The sequence below is a fragment of the Aulonocara sp. 'chitande type north' Nkhata Bay genome, linkage group LG19 (assembly GCF_057382095.1).
Source record: "Aulonocara sp. 'chitande type north' Nkhata Bay isolate Kocher_YH1m ecotype deep benthic linkage group LG19, A_spYH_male_GT1.1, whole genome shotgun sequence".
NCBI classification, from domain to species: Eukaryota; Metazoa; Chordata; class Actinopteri; order Cichliformes; family Cichlidae; genus Aulonocara; species Aulonocara sp. 'chitande type north' Nkhata Bay.
In genome coordinates, this window is record NC_141362.1 from 30,187,388 (window position 1) to 30,207,046 (window position 19,659).

Here is a 19,659-nt window from a genome sequence, read left to right on the forward strand (position 1 = left end):
ATCCCTCCCCCTTTTCCATGTGCCTGTGCTGGGAGTCCCTGGGGCCAGGCTGCGCCTCTGCCTTCGTCTCCACACCAGTTATCGTCTCTGGCCTGGCTCCGCTCCCCTAACCCCTTCCCGCGCCACACACATTAATCGGCGCAAAAACAAATAGTTTTCAAATGTTTGGAAAAGACCCACTGTTTGCATCAGGGCCTAACAAAATAATTTTTACAAGCTATCCAGTTGTGATTAGGGCTGAGAGAATTGAATTTATGTGGCATTGATAATATTAATATTAGCCTAATTAATTATGTTGTTTGAACTTGCACAGCACCGTGTGTACCCTCTACACAACACTAACCAGCCGGCGCTGGAACTGAGCTTTCAGCCATCTCTATCTCCCCAGCTCTCCCCCAGTCCATGACTACTGCACACAATTCATCAACTCGTAGATATCTAATCCCCTCTGGCTCTGCTCACTTCCTGAAGTCTAAGAAAGAACTTTACTCTGGTGGCAAGAATTCCTATGAATACTTGATGACTTCTATAGACAGACTGTTTCATCTCACTTTGAAAGTCACATTTGAAGAGAACTCAGCAAACTTTCTATTCACAGCTCCCCAATTTATGAAGGATATTCATAGACGGACAGTAATAAAATGCAACAGATTTTTATTGGGTCACTAATTAAGGTAAACAGCAGTACAATGAGAGCGACTTTGTATAAGAGACAGTTTTGGGCATTAGGTACACGACCCTTCGTCTTTCTCAGTGTAGAAGCTCCCTAATAAGCCCTGTGTGAAGAAGTCCCTTCTTGCTTGTTTCCTTAATCATTAGAGGTCCACACTGTAGTGTCTCCTGACCCAGAAACACTGCAGATCAGACTGACAATGTCTTTGGACTGTGTGCCCCACTGGATGAGCAAGTGTTGATCTGTGCAATTACAGTGACACATACTCAGTGACCCATCACACCAATCATCTAAGCCATAAAGAGACCACCCAAACCTACAGAGAGGTTCTCAGACCTGTTTGCAGCTCGGATCACACTACTCTGAGATGGCCTCTTGACCTGTAATTTGTGGTCAAGGGTCAAAGGTTATAGAGGTGGTCATGTGTCTCTCTTAGCCAGACAGACCTCAGATCTCATGCTTAGTCAGGCTGTCTCTGTCTGGTTTCCTACAGTTCATTACAAGGGGTAGCTGTCTGCAATGCACAGAGTGACTACAGCCTTGACTTTACAGTGTGATTGTTGACAGATTCCCTTTAAAGCAGCTTTCGGGTCCACTTCTGTGCACAGGTGCAGCCACAGAATTTATATTTTTGGCACAATAAAAAAAAAAAGTGTTTCTTTTTAGATAACCATAGAAATGAGTAATGTCCATTTACTTAGATTTCAGATATCTTTGCCATAGATTAGTATTTAAAAACAATTGAAATTAAGTCAATAGACATTTAAATTTCTTCAGCTTGGAGAAATAAACAATGGGAAAAAAAAAGGTAAAATGCACACATTCAAGGAGCACTGGCCCTTGTCTCCATGACGCACAAAGCAATCCCAGTACAGTCTGTATGCTAGGGCCAGACTGATGCATTCACTGAAGCAGTAATGGGTATCTTCAAGATGCATCATCTCATCAAAGCATAATTTACTGGACGGAGCTCAGGGAGGTGTTGAAACAGTCATTAACTGAAGTGTCTACCGAGTCGAGCTGAACGGTAATCCACTCTGAGCTGGACGAAGGCGTGCAGGAGGTTTCGGTCCAGATTGGTTAGCTGCTCACCCGAACAGACCTGCTTCAGGTTATCAGGGGCAACCACCAGGAGGTTACAAAGGGCATGGAGTGTGTCAAAGAGCTGCAGCACCAGAGGGACCTGAACGACAGTGAAGTACAAGACTGTTTACATACTTTAGGTTTTTATACATTTAGATTAAATAAAAATGTCTAATATTTGCAGACTCTCTGTGAGAATTGCCAGTTTTTCCATATAATATAGTTAATTGTGAATAGATTAATTTAATTTATTTATTTGCTACATAACATGATACAAGTTTTTTAAACCTCTACATCAGTGTTGTCCCCCCCAACCTTAACCCTAGTCCCCATATGTTTTTGTTTGAGGTAAACAAACTGCGAGCAAGTCTACAAAAATGCCAGATTTAGTAAAAATGACACAAATTACAATAAAATGCATACATGCAAATTTATATTTATAAATGCATATTCTTTTTTTAGTCATCAGAAGGTTAAAAAATCTAATTTTCTGAGAATTTTTAATGGTTCATCCTTTACGGGGTTAAATAATTAATAATTAAAATGAATTGTCTTGTGGACTTTTAACAGCTGTTCTGACAAAATAAGCAAATGTACACGTTAAACACGGAAAATTTACAATGCTGTTGGTCCATGTATGTTTAGACTGAATGTTTAACAAAGGAAAATAAGCAATCAAATAATCAATGATGGAAATAATTCTTATTTGCCACCCTTCTTGTTTGTACTGAAAGATTAACAAAGGATGCCAGAGCCTTTATTTTGGATTGGCCTGACCAGTTTATTTAATAAAACATCCCAGGTAGAGCCTTTGTAGGAAAAGCCATGTTTGCCCTGTGACCAGTGCATTCTGGACCTATGCTCCACCCCCCACCCCACCCCACACTCACCCTGAAGTCCTTGGCGCATCGTCGGTATTCAGCCACGTCGCAGATGGCCAGCATCCCTCCCATTGAGCTGTAGCTGTATTGCTGTAGATGCTCATGGATGAGCCGGTGGAAACGAATGCCCAACTCCGTCAGCACTGTGTCCACATTTTTCCCATCCATGGACTTCCGCACGTGCTCCACCTGCCGACTGACGTAGGCACATACCTTGGAGCAGGCCTGTCAAGGTGGGGGGTACACGAGGAGAAACATGGAAAACACGTTCAGTCCGACACACTATCTGTATTTAGTCGAAGAAAAACTAGGTGTGGATTTGATTTGCAAGTTTCCTTTGCTAATTTGTTTCGTTTTGAATGTGAGCTCCTTAAAGCGAGCTGAAGATTTTTCTCTCTTACTGTAGTGTACTGGATCATGACATTGTTTTCATCCTCAGGCCTGAAATCTGTCTTCTTCTGCTCTGTTGCCAAGATGTGCTTCATCTGGCCCACCATGCAGTTTAGTGTTCTGTGTGCAGCAGGGAGAAAGATTAAAAACAAAACACCCATAAATGTCTTTTAAAACTACTTGCTATTTCATTACAGACAAAGTATTAGAAACACACAGACCTGTCGATTCCTGTGTCCAGTTTCACTTCCATCTGCTCTATCACCTCTTTTTTCTTGTGCAAACACTCTGCCAACTTTGGAGATGAGCTAAAATCAGATTAGGAAAGATAAATTCAGGAAAATCTTTTTACTAGATGAATAAAAGGTTCATCATCTTTAACCCTTAACTGACCTTATCAGAGGCATGAGCTGGTCATTAAACTGTTTGTCAAACAAATGAAAGATAGAGTTCGCCTGCTGAACCACATCCAGGAAGTACAGGTTGGCATTCTTTGCATCAGGTGAGGGAATTGCTGTAGAAGAGAAAGAGAGAAAGCCAGACGATAGGAAAAAAAAAAGTGGGTGAAAGCATGAATCAACATGATTCACAAAGAGCAGAAAACCACTAGTGCCTGATGTCTACTTCTTGGCATTAGAGAAATATAATGCATGAAGCAGAAATTCTCAGTAATGCTCTATTTCAGTGTCAGACAGTGAGGAGAAAGTAATCAAACCACAGGGACATCAATGATCCATTTCCTTAATGCAGAATGTACCTAACGAATTGAGCACTGGGATGTACCAAATGCATGTTTAGTTCCACTGTAGCTGGCTGAAAATGATAAGCTGCTCCCTTATTATACAGTCCCATAGAAAATGTAAAGAAGTGCCAAAAGCGCAGCCTGCATGGCATCAAGGTAACTTGGATTTTTCACTTTTTCATATGGAACAGACATTAATGGGCACATGTAACCAACCGCAGTAAGTGATGTCAGAGCAGGTGTTTTCCTCTAGGTGTCGAATCAAAAACGGAGGATGTGGCCTGCCAGGTAACATACTTGATGGTTTCAACTCATGTGGAGCAAGGAGAATGATGATGGATCTTCCACATGCGGCTAAGAAATTGGGATTTCTTTTGTCTTTGATAAAATGATTTGTGTCTGTCACTATGTGTTAGTTCAGTGATAGACTGGTGCCTTGTCCAGTGTGTACCCTGACTCACCGAATGACAGCTGGGTTAGGCTTCCCGCCAGCACTGAATTCGACGTGTTTCCAGCTTCCTTTGTTAGTGTTTTGTTACAAATAAATGTAAGACAGAAATATTGTATTCATCTGGTTTTCCACACCTAATCTGCTCTGGTTCAACAGTTTGAGAACCACTGGACTAGACCATTATCAAAGTTTCACCAGGATGGCTGCTATTATTTAACAGTCTGCTGGCTGTTTGATTGAAAAGCTTTTCTTACAAGATGGCAAGGAAGACCTGGATCATCCTTGCCAGTAAATTAAAAGTTTTAGTTTTAGGACACAGCTATAGTGAACACTGCAGACAAACATTATGGTTTTAATGAGCTAAGTTGGATTTACCTGAGAGGCCAATCTCTAAGGCGTAATCAATGTGTTCTACACAAAGGTGGTCAACCAGTAGCAGGAAGATTGAGAAGGCATTCTTGGGCAGGTCAGACGGGTCTGAAAGCTGTGTAACATCAAAGAAAAATATGCATTTAAACTTTTTCAAAAAACACAAATGCAGTACAGTTAGCGCACCGCTAGTAAACATAGGGCAGAAAAGCCTCACCCTGTGGCATCTCTCAAAGGCATGGCGTGTCTCCTGCAACAAATTGACAACCAGCTCCGGAGAGAGAAAAGTCTCTCCGTGGGTGTCAATGCTAGGGCCCAATGGAAGATTGGTGCGTTGTCTGATCCGTTCCTTCAGATCTTGAATACTGTTACAAAAAACAAAACTTAAATTATGTTTTGTTTTTTTACCAGTTAATCTTTTCTTTGTGTAAAATCAAATGTGTAAAAGTCTGACCTGCCAGCACCCACTGGCCGTTTCTGGTGATTCTTAGAGTCGTAGTATCGCTGCAGAATCATGGCACCTCGAGTGCGAAGGTATTCTCTCTCCATGTCAATGTAACTTTCCAAGTATGAAGAAAAAATGCTCTTAATCAGCTTGGAGAGGAACGTATGCTTGTCTGAGCCCAGGTTGAACTCTGTGAGCTTTGTGGCTAATCCTGTGGTCCTTCAAAAGGGAAATAATCAGAGTCATAAACAAGAACAATGGTTTCCGGGTACCCATGAAGTGAACTGAATTAAAAGTCAGCAAGTTAATTACCTGGTGTAAAGGTCATAGAGATTCTTGAGGTATTGTTCTACATCTGAGTGTCGAGTTTCATCCAGTTTTTCTTTAACATGTGCCTTCAGACACAAAGCCAGTTAAATATAACCAAAGACAGAGTAATACATCAAACTCTTCATTTCAGTAGAAATACCTGTAATTTGTTCTCAAAGATGTTCTGGATGAGTTTGGCCATGACAGTCTCAGGACTACTGAAGACCTCGCCCACCTGCTTATTGACCCTCTGGCAGAGGACTGCCGTGTCCTCAAACACGTCATTCCTCACGTAGGCACCCTTACAAAGACAGATGACATCAGCAACATGTAAATGTCTGCAGATATTACTTGAAGCAATACTACCAAGTGTAAGAGGAACTTTACACACTCACCTCCTGACACTGCTTGATGTAGACGTCCACACAGTGTGCATAGCCCTTTTACGAAAAGACACAAGCATTACATCGCTGTGCAACATTTCAAGGAAGTGCTAAAAATTTAAATCATACATGATTAATATGAACAGAATGGGAATCACAATTATCCAATTAATTTGACCAAAGGTCAAATGTGGACACTGAACCCATTTTCTAGGTTACCTTGAAATGTAATAGAACTGCTGCAACCTCCCGCATACGTCCAATCTCACCCCTGCGCTGAGCTGCAGTGAACTCCTGGATTAACTGCCGCTCCAGGTCATGGTATTTACCTGGTTAGAAAACCAAACAACCACCAATAAATTATTAGATTTTATATTATATTATTACAAAGGATTACTAGGATTTCTGATTTGACTACTCATAAAATGTGGCCTGATATTCATCTAAGTCACAGACACCAATAAACACAAGCTGATTAAATTAATGATACACAAACAGTTGTACTTCATGTGATTTAAAAATCAACACAGTGCAGGCTGGAAAAAGGAATTAAACTCTTAAATTTAGTTATGCATCTTAATGGCAAAAACCTCCATCAGATGAGGATGGTGTGCATCAGCACACATCAGCATGCCCCCATTCGGAAGCCAAAAAAAGTTTACAGGTCACATCCTACAGCATAAACATAAGTCAACTTACATAAGTCCCATTTTCCTCAGTTTTTCCACACTCCACAGTTTCATATAGAGACACCTTTATTGTGAAATGTCATTGTTTCCCCCTAGATTGGGAGACATCCAGGCCCCGAGATAGAAAAGAGTATACCGATGATCTAAGGGTTGAGTGCTAATGTACTTTCCTCTTTGCACAGACTTTTGTGTGTATTTGTGTTTATTATTAAAAAAAAACAAACACCAAAAAAACAACTTCTTTCTCATTAGTCCAGGAAACACTGATCAACAAGTGTTCTGGGATACCTAAATGGACTTCAGTAACCTTGACATATTGCACAAAGTTGTTTTGTGAGGGCAGAGGTTCCATTTGTCCTTCCATCAGCACACTGTCATTTACTGTTTTTCTTAGACTGGAAATAACGTTACAGAAACAAACATTTTTGCAAAGTTTTGATATTTCTGCAGGTGTTTTCTGTAAGCCTTGTTTGGTTTTTTCATTCTTTATGTACACACACTTTTGCTCCTGGTCTGAACTCTGTAGTACATTCACTACTCATGACAGCAGCATCAGGCCTGGACAGATGACCACCCGGGTCTTCAGAAATACTTTTACAGGCTTTTTAATGTTCGGACCCATGAAAGTTGTTGAGACTGAGGGATGGTTAAAACAAACAGTGTTTGTTTAACTTTAATAAGGTTTTCTTCATTGGAGCAGTGACTCAATATTCAATGTTCAATAATGTTTCTTCAAATGAAGAAAACTTGGTCATTCCAAGTAGTTTACAATAGAAACACTAAATGTGGGTGACTGTCAAAAACTTACTTGCAATTTTTGCCTTGACATCTGCAAACCTGGCAGAGAAAAACAGTAAATCAATATCAATGACATTTTAATCTATATACTAGTAAAATAAAAAAGTAGACTATTTTTAGAAATCACATGATGCTGTAAAGATTTAGTGTTGCGATTACACTGAGAGGAAAAAAAGTAATACTCTGCGTTCCTCTTGTATGTCACTGCTTTTGTCTAAAGCTGCCTTCAGGATGCCTGACTCACCTGTCGAATGGCAGCTCCTGGGCAATGAGATGCAGCTTCTGAATGATATCAGCAGCTTCCTTAATCTGAGGAACAGAGAAAAAGTGAGAGTGGGTATGTATGTGTGTTTATGAGAGAGAGATATCAGGTGATGGAAAAAGAGTGAGAGCACAGCGGGACCATGTGAAGTGGACATCCAGAGAAAAAGTGGGCAGGCCGCGGGCAGTGTTTCCCCTTGGGGGATCATCATCTTAAAGCAGCCCTCCTCCACCTTCCCGTGTTGAACAGGGAGCTGATAACAGACAGGCTGCGCTCACCTGGGCATCGGCAGCAGCAGCAGTGGAAGTCCTGACTTAGCAGCACATCCAACTCTTTATTGGCATGCCTTTTCTGAATAGGCTGTAATCCCACAGGAGTCTAAATCGCCTTCAATAATCTGTCCGTCCAGGGATATCTGTCTAAAAAAAGGGGGCCCTGTCGAGAGCCGCCCCACACCCCCATACACACCCCCACCCCTCCTGACATACACGCTGGCTGAAAAAAAAGCCCCAGACCTACGAAAGGCCCGCCGTCCGCAACTCCTCTGTTCCCGCAGATGCCTGCCTCAGCTAACATCATTACTCTGCTCCCGTGAGAAGGATCCAGCCTTTCTGCTCGGCGAAGGTTTTCTAAGTATCTGTCCCCCAGCTAAGATTAGCTAAATCCCATGTAAGTAATGTAGCCGTCTCCCTGCAGTCAGGGTTTAGCAGCACTTGTCTCCACGCTGGCGGCCCAGCCCTCCCTTTCAGAAGGATTAGCAAAGCCATCCCCCTTCAGCTATTCACTTGCAGCTTTCCTCTTTTCCCCCTCATATGGAGGTATGCTCAGGAAAAAGGAATCTGGACAGATATTTCTGCATGCCTTTCCAGAAAACCAGCTCCATCTCCAGCTTTCGTTTCTGGGATTGACCCCCAGACACACTTCTCAGCATCCGCTAATGACATTCCTACTAACAAGAATAAATCTAAAGCATCTCAGTCGCTCTGCTGTCACTACAAAACTGCAAAATCAAACTTTTGGCCACTTGTCTAACATCGAAAAGGCCTCTGTGTAGACTGACACTGGGTAAAAGTGTGCATATCTTTTCCCAGGATGTATGTCACCAGTGCCCTTGCATGCACCACCTTGCTACAAGCTCTCTTCTGCTGTAACGTGACACAAAGCTGAGGGCCATCCAAATTCTCTCTCCCAGACAACCTACTGTAAATGCAATTAGTTTTGACATGAGCATGTTGACATCCATGCTAGTCAATCAGCCAGCTATTGTCAGACAGCAAATGACAGTTTATTAATCCAAATTAGTCGAGGGATCCAACTAAAGGGATAAACTTAACAAATTAATATGGATGGTTTACCTCGTAATCCTGTTCATTCTCACCTCCAGCAGTATCACAGCAGGGGGCCCCCGACAGTGGTCACGCATACACACCTCCACTGATGTGAAGGGAAAGAACATGTGCAGCATACTTACCTTGTCTGGGTTGTTAAATACATCGCTGCGTAGGTCTCCATCCAAGAACTCGTTGAAGTAGGTCATCAGACGCTGAGCTTCTACAGCTCTCTGGCGAGGCGTGTTCACCCCCTCCAGCTGGTCCCCCAGGTGACAAACCTTAGTGGCCACATAGCTGATGTGCTCGTCGAGCTCTTGGAAATGCTGAAAGGCCACCTGATATCATGCAAAACAAAGAGGATGTGAAATAAAAAACACACAGAAAAAAGTTTTTGGAATGACAGATAATATAATCTTTGACAGCTCAAGGGCTTTGCAGTGGGTGTGATTGGCTCCTTTCACCACACAACACACCTGGTTGCTTCTCTGCAAGTCTTGAACTTTGTGGGCAAATTCCTTGGCCTCACGATGACACTGATGCTCAAGCTTCTCCACCTTCCGCTGGATCTTCTCATCCAATTGCTTCAACTCCTCAATGTGGTTCTGAAACTCCTCCAACAGCCTTTAATGGGGGAAAGAATGCATGTAAGTTTCCACTTGGTAGTTCTTCAAAAAAAAATAACAGGTAAAAGATGCAGAAAATGCCCTTAGTTCAGAATAGTAATTTGGTACCGCAAGGTTAAATCTGTCCCACTGACCTCACAGTTACAGTTAATAGTTAAAGAATAGTGCCAGATGCTTAATTCCTGGGTCCCCAGGCTTAAGAAGCTCTGAAAACTAGCAGCTTCGTCAGCTGCATTTTAAGTGCCACCAGGACTGCAGAGCAAATGTTCTAAGTCAGCACCACATTTCACAGAGTAGGAAACATCCCAAAATGATGAGTGTATAATCTTCTGACTAATTCCCTCAGCACTGGCTAGAGCTTAAAGACATCTCCCATCCTTTCCCAACAGACACTCATTCCCTGGCTGGTGACTCACAGTATGGTGGCCTCCACAGATATGTTGTCTCTGACTTGTAGCTAAGAGTATCCGAGGAGGTGGCGGCAACAGTTTGTGTAGTGAGAAGATAAGCAGGATGCATCTGTGGCACAGTTAAACTGCTGTGGCATTTTTGCTTACGAGATGCAGGCCTGTCCCCAAATATAAACATCACAACAAATATGGGGAAAAAAGATGCAAAAGACTTTAATATTTATTTCTTGTTTTTCTCCAACCCGAAACTTTAAATGAGTGGAGAGGAGATCCAGGTGAGCTTTGTGAAGGACAGCTTCTTTAGAAAGTCAGTCTGTTGACTGTTATAAAATAATACAATGACATAATGTAATTGAAACACTAAAATCTAAAATATAATGAATTATTTCCAAGTATTTTAACAGGAAGCTTACCCTAAATTATTATTAAAATATGTTTACTGAGAGAGAAGAAGATGGTTTATGTGTATTTAATGGCTACAGAGAGAAAATGGTCTTGATTACAGTCTAATTAATTTAATTAACTGCTCAAAAAATGAGTGGCACTATGGCTAGAAAGACAGTATGCATGGTTAATGCTTTCCATTTGTAAAAGTTGAAATATTAATTCATGAATAAGGCATCCTTTTGAGAACATATTTATTATTATAATAACTAAAAATAATCAATTAAATTTTACTTCCTTTTCAATAAAGATAATGGATGGAAGGAGATCTTATACGCTATATAATCTAAAACTTTGAGCTAAAATGTGGTGCATGTAATTCTTATAAACTACGACCTTATATTAAGGATAAGAGAGATGCTACTGCATATGTAAATGACAAGTATCTATAGTACCTTTTGGGGTCAAACGCCTCGGCTCCTCCTTTGGAGCCTCCCCCAGGAGTCCTCCATGCCAGCCTTTCAATGTACTCATCTGCGTCAAAGGGCTCCTAAAGGGGGGAAAAAGCAATGGGAGAAAAGTCACTTGGCCCAAAATACTACAGTCGTCTACAAAAGGATGGTAAAAGATTACAATATCGGGTAAATTGTAAAAGGTTACTAAAGTTACCTGTGCTGATTTTATTGCACACAAACAGCCAACAACATTGCTATTTCCTCGAATAAGCGAACTCATACAAATTAGACAATACGTGTCCTCTTTTCCCTCACTTTAACAACAAGAAACCAACGTTTCTCCTCAATGCTTGAGTTATTATTAATTCTTAATTACGCACTCAATTGATAAATACGGTCGGCACTGTTAGGGTACCGTTAATTGTAGTTAGCCCCTTAGCTAGCCTGAAAGCTAACACAGCTACCCGTTGTCATTTTACCTCGAACAGATGAGCTGTCGTCGCCATGTTAAAGATTCAGCTGGCGGCGCGGTGAAATAAAACCTAGGAGATGGAACTCAAAGCCGACTTCTGCATTGATTTGGTGGTTTCGTACAGTTTTGCCCTTTGTTGACAGCTAGCTGGTTGGCGATCCAGCTTCCTGTATGGGAGAGAAGGGTGGGGACAGCCGCTTGGAAGTGCGCAAGCGCATTTGTCAGCTGATTGGACGTGGTTGTCACATGAAACAACAAAACCAGGAAGTAAGTAGCAAGCATCAGCGATGTTCATACAGCGAGGCAAAAAATGAATTTAACACATGCACAGGGAGATTTAAATATTAGATTTTGACGCTTTTGTTTTTCCCCCATAAAGTCGGGAGTTTGCTGTAGCCGGAGAAATGACTGTACGTGGTTTGTGGATTATTTCTCACGAGAATGGAGGAAATCTGTCAATACGCTTTTCTAGGTTTGTGACTTCTAATTATTGTCACATATATGCTAACATAACATATTTTTTTCGGATTACTTATAGATCGCTGTGTTTTGTCATGTCTTGTGTCTCCTTCATCAGGAGGTTTTCCACCGTGGAGCACCGTGCAAAGAGCCTGGCAGGTTCCTCATATGTAGCAGTCCCAGAGGAGAGTACTTTCCTGCAGCTCCTGCTCACTGAGCTGGGGCTTTCAGACTCAGGTAAGAATTATGTAGCCCTCAGAGATGACTGTCTTTACCGTCCACGGTCACCAGCCCTGGAGCTGCATGTGGATGGACCTGCAAAAGGAATACTTTGGCCTGTGTTGACTGTCTCGCAAGGGCCTCTCATTCTGGCGTGTCTGCCTTTAGTGGATGTCCCTCCTGATCCGCGGCCACCTCTGGCCAGTCTGCTGTCAGTCTCACAGGGTCTCACACTTCTGGCAGGCCTACAGACTTTTCTCCTTGGCTCAGGGAGTAAGCCTGATAGTGAAGGGCTTGGCTCTCGTCTGGCAATGGTGCCCTCAGTCCTCCTGCAGGTTTGTCCACTTGGCACACCCCTTGATGTCCCCCTACCTGGGACACCCACAGCGCCCACTTCTGTTGGAACTCAGAAACAGCCAGCCTGGAAGACAGGACTACACCGAGGTCGAGCTGTGGTTAACGTTGGACTGATAGAAACAGTGCGGTCCATGCAGTATGGTAATCGAAGCAGACAGGACCTCTGGGATGTTTATGGCACCGTGACATGCAAAGTAAGTCCGCAATGTAAAAAAAGTGATTAATGTTATAACTTCTGGAAATGATTTATTTAGGATTATTCTACATTTCTACCCTTCTTTCAACAGTGTGAAGTGGAGGGGGTGCTCCCAAATGTGACAGTGACTCTATCACTGCCACCAAATGGTTCTCCACTGCAGGACATCCTGGTCCATCCCTGTGTCACATCTCTGGATTCGAGTATCCTGACTGCCAGCAGTGTGGATAATTATGATGGCTCAGCTTTCTCCGGGCCATACAAGTTTCCCTTTTCCCCTCCTCTAGAGCCCTTCAGACTATGCAGCTATACTTCTGAGGTATGCATACAAATTCCTTGCAGATATGTTTTCATCTTGTAAATGATTTCTGCTAAAATCTTAATTTCTCACCAGGTTCCTGTTCCACCCATACTTGGTTCATACCAACTAAAGGAAGAGGAGAACCAGCTTCGCGTGTCAGTAACCCTCAAACTTCATGAGAGTATAAAGAACAGTTTTGAGTTCTGTAATGCTCACCTGCCATTCTTTAACAGGTAAACTACACAAAGTTCAAAATCACTATTTCCTCGTGCTTTATGCTTTCTTTACAAGCATAATATGATCCAGTCATAAATATAATTACTGAGAGCCCTTTTAGGAGTTTAGAAATTGTTGAAAAATCAAATGCACATATGTGTGCAGGAAAATTTTTTTTAATGGAAAACTCTTTTAAATGTTTTTAAATCTAATTTAGCAGAGTTATAGTATCTTGCTTGTGTGTGAGAGACTATTAAACAAACTGCACTGTAATTCAGCTGTGTTCTGTAACCTCTGTTAAAAAAATCCGATTTAATTGATTGTCTGCATACTGTCTCTGTGTGCACTGTGCAGGGATCAAATGGGTGTTGTAGATATGAAGGTAAGCTCTGGACAGTTGGATGTTTCAAAAGAGAAAAACCTGCTTGTCTGGGTCCTGGGTAAGCGTTATGCTTCAGACTCTCCCTATAAGAGACAAAATCCCTCTCACTGCATCTGCATACTTTAAAAAAAATGGATGACTATTTTATTCTCAATGATATGTAGGGCAAAAGTTCCCAAAGTCTCGTGAGGTTACGATGGAGGGTAAGATCAACTTTTCTGGACCAACACCAGGACCTTCTGACCCACTCTGCACAAAACTTACTGCTTATGTCAAAGTAAGTTATTATGTTTCATAATTACCAGTAGCCAAGGATCGTCACCCATACTTACTACTTTATGGTCTTCATGTACTACTCACATTAATGTAAGACGAGATAAAAAGATTTATTACTCCTCATCAGTGGCTTTTTTCTTCACAGTTGCATTTCAAAGTGCCTGACATGACGTTGTCTGGGTGTTATGTTGACCAGCATTCGGTGCAGGTTTATTCTTCTGCCAAGCCACGGATTGTAACATGTAAGCTTACAGTAAAAAAAAATTTTTTTTTATAAATATTTGTCTCTTGGGTGACCCTAACAACTGTGTCTGTCCTGCCCTCAGCCCGAGAACTTCAGTCCAAAGAGTACTACATATGGAATTCAACAGGTACAGCTCCGGTATCTTCTGGACAGATGATGATGTAGGATGGATTCACAAAGAGGGGCTTTGTGGACACTGCACTGTGTATTAAAGAGACTGAAAATACTGTAACGCACACACAGTGATGTACGACCCAGGACCCAGGTACAGCTGAAAGTAAAGAATTTTGACCCAGTTAAATTATTATTATGGTACCCTGTTTTACAGGAGAGTTATTATCTATTATCTACTCACATGTGCAAAGGCACTTCACAATATGCAAAAATCAACTGGATTACTGCTTTTAAAGAACTACCTGCACCTGCAGTTCAACTTCTTTTATCCCCCAGTCTGCCGCAGATATATCCCATTGCAGACACAAGGGCCACCCCTTGCTCTGACAGTCGCACTTCAGTGACTCTCCATCAGCCGGATAATTAGCAGCTGGGGCCTTGTCATCAGCTGTTGTAGGCCTGGAGTAGAGGGGCGGCTGGACTGTGAAAGGGAAGCCTGATTCGGCCAGTGTCTTGGCGACAAAACCTTCTCTTTTGAGCTGGCAGGAGTCCACACCCATACCAATCACTGGCCCCCACCTCTTTTGACCTCAGCTTTGCCCTGTCAACTAGTAGCTAGCTGAAACACACAAACTCTCCAGCCTGACTGTGATTGAGCGCTGACCCTCGGGCCCTTTGAGACTTGAAAGCTGTCGGTCTCATTCTGTGAGCAGGACCTGCCTAATTGGTGAAAAAGTCACAAGGATGGTAACTGTTGAGTTGCCTCTCGAGGTTACAGAGGAGGTTTTTTAACTAATTTATGGTGCAGCCTGCTGTAAATGATTTTGATCTTTTATTGATGTAACACAATCATCAGAGTAGCCCTCTATGTATGCTTCGATGCATAGATAAAACGGCTCAAATCGGCGTTTGGTTCCAAATGCTTCCCTCAGTTTATCAGCACATTACCTGAACTATGCATGTAACATTTCTACTACACAAGCTCCACCTCTGTGCATTAAGTTGAATGAATAACTAGCTGATGAAGGGTTAAACCAGAGGAGATTGTGTCCCAACTATTCCACAGCAGCCAGACTCCTCTGAGTGGCCTCATTGTCTGCCATTGGCCTCTTGTGCCCCTTGCTGGTCCAAATGCTACATTCTCACGTGGATTTCCACTCAGAAGGCTGACCATGACCAATCCTCTGTCAATTGGAACCAATTGCTCACACGGCATCCTTCACCTTCTTTTTATGTAGCAGTATGGAGTGGCAGACACCGAGACCTCTCGGCTCTCCCCCTCCACGATGATTTGGCTTTAAGGCCCAGTGTGTGTGGTTAGCGAACTGGAAAAGGAGAAGGGTTTTTTTTAATTTTTTTTTTTGAAGAGTTGGGCCACTCTAAATCTCCTCAGTGTCGCAATATGTGGTCAGTCTGGCTCCTCAAGTCTGCAGTTAGTGGCCTCTCACTGGCAGACTTTGCTTTGTTGATTGAATAGCTTGCTAAGTAGATGGACTCATTTAATGTGTTGCTCTGCTCCAGTGCCTTCTGTCCATACCTCTGGGCATTCAGCTGAATTGTTCATTTATTTAAAATGTGTTTACTCTTGCATACATGCATACAAGAAACAGATTTACACTTTACTCCTGTAATAATCAAAATAAAGATCATGTGGGCCAAACGCAGCATTTTGGATTGTTACAAATCGTTTAAAACATCATGAAGTTTGGATACTAAAATGTTTTTGCACACCCACAAAAGAATTTGCAATTAAATGCCAAAAAATGCTTCCCACTTCTCTGTGGATGTTTGAGTTACTGTGTGTCCCTCAGCCCAATAATGACACCCAGTGGCAGATTACAATAAAAGTCACATTAGCATGTATTTATGTCTTTAATACATTTAATAAAGTGAATTTCTTCTGTTTAAATAGTTCTACCCAACCACTGCAAGATTATCACTGCTGATTAAATTCCTCCTGCTGTGTAGTGTTCATTTAACACGCTGGGCCTGGGGACCAAGCAATTGAAAGCTTCTGTTGTTCCAGGTGTTTGGTAGGAGTCCAGTTCCTCTCAGCCAGTCTAAGTCTGCTTAGAGTCGGCCTCAGGGAGGCCACTTCATAAATAATGGTAGAATTACTAGCTTCCTGTTTTCAGTCTGAGCGTGCATTTGCTTTTAAATAACAGAATATATCTGCAGACTGAAAGGTTGTTGTTGTTTTTTCTTTTGCACTAACTTTTATCCCAAATGTCTAATAATGGACCAGAAACCTAAAAAGAAAAAAAAAAGTCGATTCAAACCTCTTTTAGCTAAATAGTTCATTTTTGGATGTTTGTTGTCAATATTGCAGGGAGGCTGAAGTCAATGTTCCAGCAGTTTTTCTCACGTCATCGCATTTCTTTCACCAATAGAGGGCGCCATAAACTCAGTCATGAAAGCCAGAACATGCAGTAGCTTCCAAACATCAAAAAGTTTCATCATATTGTTAATAAAAGTTGGTTCCAGAACACGCATGGCAACTTTGTTATCATTTCTGAAAACTGAAATTTGGTATGATAGCTTAAAGATCCCGCTTCTGCTTCTTATCCTGCCTATCTGACCGTTTCATCCTGTGACCTCTGTGCACTTTACTTCAGTTCTCTGCATCAGTTTCTCTTCAGTTGTCCAGTTTTCCATTTTGTTTTGCTGTTTTCAAAAACATCTGCCATCTCCAGTTTGTTGTGTGTGTTTTTTCCTTTAGTCTGTGCTACATCATGAACTCTTTCTTCTTTGACTGTATGATCTAGCTTGCGTTGTAGCTGTTTTTCTGGACAGGTTACACTTCAAAACCAAAGGAAGGGAAAGATATTGGCTCCAGAAGGCAGCCGGGGTTCCCATTTCTTGTGGTCTCATTCCAAAAGATGTCTCTCTCAGTGGGTTCTCACGAGTTTCAGCTTCTGGATGCCTTCTGCATTTGGATCTCCATCGAAAAGGACAAATAAAAGAAGGCAAGTTAGGTTGGAATACACCGCATTCAAACAGAGTATGTATTAGATCAACAATTTCCAAGCCTGAGGTTAAATGTGTAGACTGTATCTTATGTCTTCTCTGCTGCCTGACATTTTAGAGGTGAGCTTGAGAGGCAGCTCTCTGAACCTCCAGAAACCTGCCCTAGAAAGGGTTAAATAAACTGGATATTGAAATCAACTAAGTTCATTTACTCCAGCACTGTAGTGAATTATAATTATGAGTTATTTGTACTTTACTGAAATATTTCTAGTTTGCTTTGCTGCATACTTCTGCTTCACTGCCAGGAAAATTCCTTTAATGTCTCTACTACTTATGTGCTATTAAATGCTCAGTATTTTCATATTGTCGTAAAGATATTTATAATTAAAGGAACTGACCCATCAGTTTTCATTGGAATTGGTGTTTTGTAGGTAATGGAAGAGTGGATGCTGGGTTTAAAGCCAAACACTCTAAAAAAAGAGAAAGAGTAACACAATTGTGGAGTCTATGCTTTTATTTGTTTCTGCAAGTTTGCATCTCCTGGTGGGAGCTTTTCTGTTCTCTGTAGCCTGAAAATAGATCCCGTTGAGGGCCAGTCATGGCTGTAGACCACCCCACTTTCCACTCTACTGGCACTTTAATCAGATCCACTGGGAGACAAGAGGAAGGGCTCAGACTCACAGCTGCCTCTCTCTCCCTCCTTTCCCATCCACCCCATTTTTTCTACCCTCTCCCACTCGCTCTTAAGCACCGTTGCAGACTGTTAGTAAAAATGTATGATTTAAATTATTGATGCTAAAGATGCACTTCACCTCTTCCATACTTTGTCAAGATGCTTTACTTTGCTCGTGCCTTCTTGGCAGGTTGTAAAAAAACGGTGAATATCCCCATCTGTGAGGTCCCTGTCCTATAAAAAAAAACATCAAAATTCCTTATTGGAATCGTTTGACATAGCATGAAGGTGACAGTGGGTTAGCAGTGATATTTTTATTTATTTTTTTATTACTTTGGCAATTTGATTGGCAGTGCTTGTGTGGCCAATTTTAAGGGCCAGCAGTTGCAGTGCCTGAGGAGAGATAATGACGGGATGTCTGGGTAATAATCACAACCAGTCAGAAACAATAATGAATGATGTCTCCCAGAGTCCCAGCGCAGATGTGAAATGTTTTAAAAATGAACCAGGCAGCACGACCAGTCTGTTTTAGTTAAATATATTAGGCAGCTAATTTTGCCAAGCTAACCCAAGGTCTTCTGGGTGGAGGAGAATAAATGATGCTTAAATTGCACACACAAACACAAAATCAGTAACACATAGTGATGAGTAACAAAACAAATAAATCATAACTGGGAATGAAATTTGGCGCAGACTGACCTGAAAGCAAAGAAAGAGTTATTTCCTGCTTCAGTGGAGGAAAGGTTGTGCTTTTCTCTCCCACAGATCCTGGTGGCAGCTCCACAGCGTGTGGCAGTGCAGGGACTGTCCATTGTGGTTTTGGCTTCTGAGTCTTTTCTTGCAAAATATTACATGGGGCCACTTTATGCAATCCTGGTCTGGAGTGTGTAGAGCCCATTGTCCTGCTGTCGGTCCAAGAAGCTGACACTTGCAAAATACTTCTCGGTCCAAGCTATTTATGTAAAGTTTAATGGTTACAATATCTGTCTTAAAGTTGGGTGTTACAAATGACCTCAGTCACATGATGGCTCTGTGAGCGTAGACCCACTTGTGCTAATATTTCTTTTCCTTTTTGCCCTGTCCTATAAAAATGTCAGTAACTTCACTTTTAAAGGAGTCTTTTCAATTTGCATCATTTGCTTCAGCTGCTTCCAAGCAAACCCAGTGGTCTTCACATCCTCAGCGGCTTTCAAACTTATGATTTGTCCTGGAGCGTTGTTGTGTGGCACCCAAGTAAAAATGTGGTTAAAAGAGTAGGTGTACACTCCATCCCAACCTGACTTTCACATTATAATGAGCTAGGTTTCTATGGCAACTCTCCCTACAGGTTACTTTGTAACTCATAAGTTAATGCTTGAAAGAGCCTGTTATTTTCCTGCACCCCCTTTGCTATCTGAAAGCCCAGAGGGAGCAGAGAGGGAAATTGTTTTCTGACTGAAAAATATGACTCCAGTAGAGCTCATAAAAGCACCGGGGTAGGAAAAAACTGTTACAGTCCTGGTTCCTATTACACTGCATACAGGAGTTGTTGTGCATTTTTTTTCTGTGCTTGGTAATATTTGGAATTTTTTTAAAGACTGGTATTGTTTTTGTTATCATGCTAGCAGCATGGATCTAGGGATGGCAGTCCCAGTCTGTCAGTGTGTTGGTAAACTGCTTTCACCTGACTGAAATATTGTGTCAAACAACTACCCAGTGTGATTTTGCAAAGCCACTTGCGGTACCCAATTGCATGATTATAGCGCCACCTTGAGATGGATAGATGTTTAAATAAAAGGTATTGCTAAAATATCTTAGCAATCAATGACAGCAGGTGCCCGTGTCCCGTGGCTGCTAAACAAGCCCAAATCACCACCCCTCTACCACCGTGCTTGACAGCTGGTATGAGGTGTTTCAGCTGACATGCTGCATTTCTCTTTTGCCAAATGTGGCGCTGTCCATTATCACCGAACCCCTCCACTTTGGTCTGGTCTGTCCAAATTGTCCAGTTGTTCCAGAAGTCTTGTGGTTTGTTCAGATGTAACCTAAGCCATGCGACCAGGATTTCTCCTGGCAACCCTTCTAAACAAGCCATACTTGTTCAGCGTTTTTCTAACTGTACTGCA

The 19,659-nt window shown here is 41.9% G+C and overlaps 2 protein-coding genes across 4 annotated transcripts; one reads left to right on the plus strand and one right to left on the minus strand.

Annotated features, from left to right (window-relative positions):
• Nucleotides 1-647: 647 nt before the first annotated feature.
• exoc5 (exocyst complex component 5) lies at nt 648-11,496 on the minus strand. Its single transcript, XM_086274495.1, has 18 exons — nt 11,158-11,496; nt 10,679-10,773; nt 9,280-9,427; nt 8,947-9,141; nt 7,458-7,522; nt 7,224-7,252; nt 5,946-6,055; nt 5,739-5,783; nt 5,504-5,644; nt 5,347-5,429; nt 5,044-5,253; nt 4,807-4,954; nt 4,596-4,704; nt 3,421-3,541; nt 3,249-3,335; nt 3,039-3,147; nt 2,647-2,862; nt 648-1,856 (listed from the first exon to the last, which is right to left on the minus strand). Exons 1-18 carry the CDS (start codon nt 11,182-11,184, stop codon nt 1,668-1,670), a joined length of 2,127 nt encoding a protein of 708 aa, XP_086130621.1. The 5' UTR covers nt 11,185-11,496; the 3' UTR covers nt 648-1,667.
• On the plus strand, nt 10,728-16,823 carry ap5m1 (adaptor related protein complex 5 subunit mu 1). Of its 3 annotated transcripts, XM_086274497.1 has the most exons (10): nt 10,728-10,844; nt 11,294-11,417; nt 11,530-11,622; nt 11,728-12,379; nt 12,473-12,700; nt 12,776-12,915; nt 13,253-13,338; nt 13,445-13,557; nt 13,702-13,798; nt 13,883-16,823. In XM_086274497.1, the coding sequence occupies exons 3-10, from the start codon at nt 11,555-11,557 to the stop codon at nt 13,963-13,965; spliced, it is 1,467 nt and encodes a 488-aa protein (XP_086130623.1). In that variant the 5' UTR covers nt 10,728-10,844; nt 11,294-11,417; nt 11,530-11,554; the 3' UTR covers nt 13,966-16,823. The 3 variants fall into 3 exon arrangements, with proteins under 3 accessions (XP_086130623.1, XP_086130624.1, XP_086130622.1); XM_086274498.1 differs by lacking the exon at nt 10,728-10,844 and having other exon boundaries at nt 11,410-11,622; nt 11,728-11,846; nt 11,997-12,379; XM_086274496.1 differs by lacking the exon at nt 10,728-10,844 and having other exon boundaries at nt 11,410-11,622.
• Nucleotides 16,824-19,659: the final 2,836 nt, after the last annotated feature.

What these genes read in the sequence shown, in the direction of transcription:
- ap5m1 (XM_086274497.1), top strand. Translation starts at nt 11,555, where the DNA reads ATGACTGTACGTGGTTTGTGGATTATTTCTCACGAGAATGGAGGAAAT. An exon ending in CTGTCAATACGCTTTTCTAG is followed by an intron (nt 11,623 to 11,727) that starts GTTTGTGACTTC and finishes CTCCTTCATCAG; the next exon opens with GAGGTTTTCCACCGTGGAGC. An exon ending in CCTGCTTGTCTGGGTCCTGG is followed by an intron (nt 13,339 to 13,444) that starts GTAAGCGTTATG and finishes AATGATATGTAG; the next exon opens with GGCAAAAGTTCCCAAAGTCT.
- exoc5 (XM_086274495.1), bottom strand. Translation starts at nt 11,184, where the DNA reads ATGGCGACGACAGCTCATCTGTTCGAG. An exon ending in TGTCAAGGCAAAAATTGCAA is followed by an intron (nt 6,056 to 7,223) that starts GTAAGTTTTTGA and finishes TTTTCTAACCAG; the next exon opens with GTAAATACCATGACCTGGAG. An exon ending in ACATCAAGCAGTGTCAGGAG is followed by an intron (nt 5,645 to 5,738) that starts GTGAGTGTGTAA and finishes TGTCTTTGTAAG; the next exon opens with GGTGCCTACGTGAGGAATGA.